We start from the raw sequence: 6621 nt of genomic DNA on the forward strand, positions 1-6621 counted from the left end.
GCTCAGTTTATATGGATAGTTTTTATTTTTACAACAACAAGCTGCAATGAAAACAAGCAGAAATGAAATAAGAAGTGGAAGTAAAAAGTAGGCTGAAAAATAATTACTCAAGTAAAGTACAGATTCACAAAAATTCTACTTAAATACATAAACAAAGTATTTGTACTTAGTTACTTTAGAACTTTGCATTTACATGATTTGTTCTTCACTCCTGCGTGTTGTGAATAAATCAAACCGGTGCAGAGCTGACTGTCGTCCGGCAGGGGGCGGTGTGGGGACAGGAAGGAAACCGGAAGTGTTGTGTAAACTGAAGATGAAGAAGAGCGAGGCGAACTAAATAAACTCGGAGGCGCTGTGAACCGAGCCGAGCCGAACCGAGTCAGAACAATGGAGGGCTGATAAAAACACCTGAGGACGGGTTGTCAGTAAAACAACAGCCATGTTTGCGGTGATCTGTTTGGGTTTTCTGGTCTCGTGTCTCCGRGGCTCCGCCGGTAAGTCTGGATCGTTTCTGCTAACTGTTAGCATCATGCTAACAGTTAGCATGATGCCTGATACTGAGAATAAATAACATTTATCATAAACATGAAGGCTTTTAACGACTTATTAAGGCTTTTTTAAACTGTTTAAAACCTCAGAGTTGGCGGTAAATGTCCAAATGTTTCTGATCAAATAAATTTATCTTTTATTGCAGAAAGGAAACAGAAAGTATTCAGTCATAACTTCAGAAACAAACAGGTTATAAATAAGCTCTTATTTAAGGTTAAATGTTTGTCTCATGTCCTGAATTAAAATGTTTCTAAAACAGAAATGAAATGTTTTATTTGATCAGGTAAAACTGTATTAATGATTYTGGTGATATTTTTATTATTTAGTTCAAAGTTTAGTTTAAAATAATAAAACATATCATTTCATCCTCAAAATATACATCAAACTTTATTATTTCTTTAAAAAACAACATATATATAATTAAATACAGATCATAAATAAATGAAAGTTAGCAGAAGAAGAAACTGATCGGTTCTGGTCCAAACCTCTTCCCTAAACCAAAACACCAGTCCTGGTCTCGGTTCTGACCAAATGGACCGCCTGTGGTGACCACACGGACAACCCTAACCTCCAGTCAAACAAAGAGGTCAWCCAGAACCAGAACCAGAACCACCAGGTTTACTTTACTCAACTCAAAACAACGTAATAAAAGTTAAAACTATAGTTCAGATTAAATGTCAGAGGAGGAGCAGGTGAGCGGACCAGGAAGTGAAAGAGGAGCAGGTGAGTGGACCAGGAAGTGAAAGAGGAACCAATCAAAGCTAAAACAAACTTCTGTTCCAGTTAACACTCAAACAAACACCCTCAGCTAAATTTAACCCGTCCAGAACCACGGCTTCGTCTGAGAAATGAGGAAACGAGCAGCTGTTTGGGTCACATGACTGACGTCAGTCATGTGACCCAAACAGCTGCTCGTTTCAACAGGTGAGTCAGAACCTCACGTTCCAGTGACAACAGTTACCTGGAAAACTGCAAAAAGCTGCGTTCACATCAGTGTCATGATTCTCATTTACATTCAGAAAGGATTTAAAGGTCCGGACGTCACCACGCTGCTGGTTCTGGACGGTGTGGTGAGCAGGAAGCACCAGAACTGGAGGGAAGCTCCTCTACTGGTCACGTCTTCATGAAGACAAAGATCTCAGCTCGTTTTACTCAATCAGTCAAGTTAGGTTAAAGTGTCACGTCAAATCTCTGTAACACATGAGTGCTTTTTTAGAAAGAGGACGTTGATAAAATATTGCAAAATAAACTTTATGTCACTGAGATGAACGATTATTGAGATGTTTACCTGTGAAGTAACAGGAAGTGATGTCACATGGGAGTGTCTGCATGTAGTACAGTCAGACTTCAAATAATGTTTGAATAAAATAAATAAACCGGAGTTAATTTTCTTAAAGAGTTCCCCTTTGATGTCACTTCCTGTTTCACTTTGTTTGAGCCAAGTTCAAGAGGAAATCAGCCCGTTGTAAAACCATGTGTACAAGTTTATTAAAAATAAAGATGTTTTCTTTGACCTTTTCTATGTAAAGGATATAACTGTCACAGGCACTGTAAGCACTGTAAACACCACAGATGAGCTCACATGATCAGTTTTTAAATTAAAAACTTTATTTTGAATCGAACCGTGAGACAGTAAAAGGTTCCCACCAGAGATGAACTGATACAGATTATTTTGACATCGGTCTAATTTGTGTTCGGCCAATTCTTGAAGCTGATCKTGATTTTTCTTCCTRCATTAACTTGATGAAAYTAAAAATGATAACAAATGTTACACAGGTCTCAGTTTTAACAACAAAAAGAAACATTAGTGTGAAGTGCTGCCACACAGGACTCCTCCTTTCAGACATTTCTTTAAATAAATAAATGATTTATTTTATCTAGTGCTAAATATTCTGTTTTTATTCATAGATTAATCAGATTAATATAATTTGTTACATAAAATAAAATGATTATTTTTGATGTAAAAACAGCAGCATGCCTAAAGAGTACGGCTGTGTATTGGCTAGAATTTGGCGATATGATACGATATATCCTGATATATTGCGATACTGTAAGCAAGGCGATATATTGCAATTTTTTGTCCAAAAATTCTATTAAATAAAAACGTCTTACTGAAAAAAAAAAAGAAAAGCTAATGTTTACTCACAATGCTAATGCTACCCTTACTCTCTGGCMCTCAAGAGGTAGAGGAGCCAAATGTCTGGCTCACTGCTGCCAACTAGTGGTCAGAGGCTGAACTACAACATAAAAATGAACGGCTGGCAGGAAAGTTGACATTTTAAACCTTAATTTAAAAATCAATACAGGGCTTTAGAATATCGATACAGTATCAGGAAATGAAATATCGTGATATTTCAGTGTATTGATATTTTCTTACACCCCTACCGTCCGATACATCGACTGGACGATATCGTCCGGCCGATGTATCGGTCGACCCCTAATTCCCACCCCCGTTAGGTTTCATTGTGGGTTTTGGATCATTTTGTTTGTTTGATTTGTTTCCTGCAGCTGGAGCAGAGCTGGCTCCACCTCAGGACCTGAACATGATCACCTTAAACACCAACTACACCCTGAGCTGGGTCTGGGACCACAGAGGAGCCGACAACGTCACCTTCAGCGTGCAGTACATCTCGTGAGTTCTGACAGGTTTACTTTCATTCATTCTGAGTTAATTTACAAACAGAGRCTACAGCTTCCTGTCAGTGATGGTGATGATGTCTCCTCAGGAGGTACAGGCTGAAGTCGAAGGTTCCCAGGTGGAACGTGGCGTGTGGGGACACGTCTCGCAGGTCCTGTGACCTGACGGGGTTAAACCTGCACTACCTGAGTATCTACATGCTCCGGGTTCGAGCCAGCCTCAACYGACATCACTCTGACTGGACCATGAAGGAGTTCTGCCCCGATAAYGAAGGTAACCAGAACTTTAAAGGTTCTGACCTGAACCTGGTTCCACCTCTTTGAATGAAGAAGAACTSAAACTTAAAGCTCTTCAGGTTTGATGATTTGTAATCAGGTTCTGCTCCTCCAGCTCAGCTCGGACCTCCATCCAAAGTGGACCTTTGTGCTGCTGGTTCTGCTCTGGATGTGTCCCTCACAGACCCTCAGACCAGCTCCAACACCTCCATGAGGGATCACCTGCCCAACTTGTCCTTCTACATTCACTACTGGGAGATGGCCCACGAGAACCAGGTGAGTCCTGAGGTCAGACTGTACCCCCAACAGGTTCTGAGTCCAGTCCTGAGGTCACACTAACTCTTCACAGAAAGCCTAAACATTTCAAAGTTCTGTTCTGGTCCAGTTTCCAGTTTCTGTATCATAAATTCCCCTCYCTGGTCTTTTTGTGTCTCAGTGTCCCGGTGGATCCCCTGTAGAGCTCAGATCAAACCACCCTGGTCTGGGTTCTGCAGAACGTTTGTTGGTTGTTAAATGAAACGCTGCGCAGGTGTTTCCTGCGTCTCGTGAGGAGATGGTAGAAAATTCTGACAGGATTTCCTGCTGAAAACTGCTCTGACTTGGTTGTTTTGTTTTGTTTCTTGTCAGACCACATTTCAGACTTAGTTTCATTGTTCTGAATTAGGTGTGTGTGTGTGTGTGTGTGTGTGTGTCTACTTGTGTACTTGTTGATCAGAACCATGGAAGCTACAGAGACTGGTTCTCATTGGGTTGTCTTGGACCCTGGACTTTGTGTTTCTGGTTCCACATCTCTGATCTTAACATCTGGATGTTGAAACTCACTGCAGAGTGTGGATGGATGCTCTACGGTTGGGCTTTTATAAATAAAGTTAAAGCATGTCTCCTTCATGTTCTTCAGGTCCGGGTGCTAAACAGCACTAACAACATGGTGACTTTGTCAGACCTGAAAGCCTGGACCTGGTACTGTGTAAAAGTCCGTTCACGTTACGACTTCTACGACAAGACGAGTAGCTTCACGTCTCAGCAGTGTGTCCAGACTGAAGGTAAGACACCTGAGGGTAAGAAACAGGTTCAGGAAAGACCCTTAACTCTGGTAGAYCTCTAGAAGAACCCTGGTTGATCCCTGGTAAAGCCTTGGTTGGACCCTGGTTGAGCCTAGATTGAATCCTACTTGAACCCTACTTGAGCACTGAACCATGGTTAAACCCTAATTGAGCCTATTGGACCTTGGTAGAAACCTGGTTGATCCCTGATAGTGCCCTGGTAGGACCCTGGTTAAGCTCTAGTAGAGTCCTGATTAGACCCTGGTAGAACCCTGGCTGGACCTTCGTAGGATGCTGGTAGAGCCCTAGTTAGACCCTGGTTGATCCCTGGTAAAGCCTTGGTTGGACCGTGGTTTATCGCTGGCTGAACCCTGGTTAAACCTTAATTAAACCCTAGTTGAGCACTGAACCATGGTTAAACCCTAATTGAGCCTATGTTGAACCCTGGTTGAGCCTAGATTAAACCCTAGTTGGACCCTGTTTGAACCCCAGTTAGACCCTGGTTGATCCCTGATAAAGCCTTGGTTGGACCGTGGTTTATCGCTGGTTGAACCCTGGTTAAACCTTAATTGAGCCCTGGTTGAACCCTAGTTGAACCCTGGTTAAACGTTAAACCCTAGTTAAACCCTAATTGAGCCTATGTTGAACCCTGGTTGGACCCTGTTTGAACCCCAGTTGGACCCTGGTCAAAGGTGTGGTTCTAGACTTCCTGGCTGCTTGGTGTGTTTTCTTGACCTGACATACTGTTGTTCCCTGACAGGACCCGTGCCCTGGTGGCAGATCTTCCTGTTCTTCCTGGGGTCTCTGCTCGTCTGTTTCTTGGTGTTCCTGATCTTTCTGTATGGCTCCCATCGGTGCTACTGGTTCTGTAAGACCACCTTCTTTCCCCGTGACCAGCTGCCCCAGCGCCTCAAAGAGGTAAGCAGCCGATGACTCTGCGTTTTTAATTCCTAAAACCCAGATGTTCTGGAAGCTGTTCTCTGGTTCCTCCCTGCAGCCGSTCTTTGACTCGCCGGGCTCGGACCACCGGTGCCTCGTCATCTCTGATTCAGAGTCTGAGCAGCTTTGTGAGGGTGTGACCGTCTGCCCGGAGAGCGCTGTCCTGGAAATCCACAGCTCCACGGCGCCCCCAGCAGGCCTGGAGGGAGATGACAGGTTGGTTGAAGCAGAGCCCAGCAGGGCTGCAGAAGATGAAATGTTGAAGCTGTCTTCTCGTTTCCAGCTGCAGACACCTGCGTCAGGACAGCAGCAGCAGCGGCGACTCTGGAGTCTATTCTGCAGGAAGGAACTCGGTGGTCCTGCAGCCCAACAGCTGTCAGTCCGGTCCAGATGTGGAGCTGAGCTGTGAGAGCCGCCGCCTCCCCGAGCAGCTCAAGATGATGGAAACACAGTTCAGCTTTTCTCCGGTGGTCTCAGCCGAGGCCGTCGGGGACGTGAGCGTCTGACGTTTGTCTGTTCCACCTGAGAGACGGACCGGATCAAAGCTGAGGACCTGATCCAGTCTGAGGACTCTGCATCATGTAAAGATCCTCCAACCATGAGGGGCTGAGAGGAGTTTGTGTTTGGCTCTGAACGTGTCCTGCAGCTTCCATGAATTAATCACAGGAAGGTCTGATTGTTGCTGAGCAGCTGGTTAAAACCAGGAATCAGAAAGTTTTTCTCAATAATCAGACAAATCAAGGCTTTGAAGGAGAAGATGTACAGTGTTAGTTCAGGTGGGCTTCTTTCTTCTGCTTTAATCCTTATAATAAACTCCATCAGAGCTTGTTCTTCTGCTGTAAGCATGCTGTCTGATCTGTTTAATAAATATCTGTGACCCATCATGTTCACTGATTCCTGCTTTAAAACCTACATTTAGATKGATCATCCTGAAATCATTACATCCAGAGATTTATTTAATTTGTCTTGTTGGTTACAATAACACAAATATTTGGTCTGAATCCTAATTTTATGTCATTTTAATGAGGATTTTTTGTCATTTGAAAAAAGAAACCTCAAATAGTGTTTGAATATTGAGATTTACCAGCTGGGAAGAAACAAAAGCTTTGATAACTCACAGGGAAAACTCAACATTTGAAGGTGTTTTTCCTTAAAATATATTTTTTTGTTGCTACTG

The 6621-nt window shown here is 43.2% G+C and overlaps 1 protein-coding gene across 1 annotated transcript; it reads left to right on the top strand.

Annotated features, from left to right (window-relative positions):
• Positions 1–306: 306 nt before the first annotated feature.
• il10rb (interleukin 10 receptor, beta) lies at positions 307–6328 on the top strand. The gene is made up of 8 exons (XM_014025806.1): positions 307–494; positions 3058–3181; positions 3276–3460; positions 3578–3738; positions 4361–4505; positions 5266–5423; positions 5503–5660; positions 5728–6328. The coding sequence occupies exons 1-8, from the start codon at positions 440–442 to the stop codon at positions 5948–5950; spliced, it is 1209 nt and encodes a 402-aa protein (XP_013881260.1). The 5' UTR covers positions 307–439; the 3' UTR covers positions 5951–6328.
• Positions 6329–6621: the final 293 nt, after the last annotated feature.

The sequence above is a fragment of the Austrofundulus limnaeus genome, unplaced genomic scaffold, assembly GCF_001266775.1.
Source record: "Austrofundulus limnaeus strain Quisiro unplaced genomic scaffold, Austrofundulus_limnaeus-1.0 Scaffold501, whole genome shotgun sequence".
NCBI classification, from domain to species: Eukaryota; Metazoa; Chordata; class Actinopteri; order Cyprinodontiformes; family Rivulidae; genus Austrofundulus; species Austrofundulus limnaeus.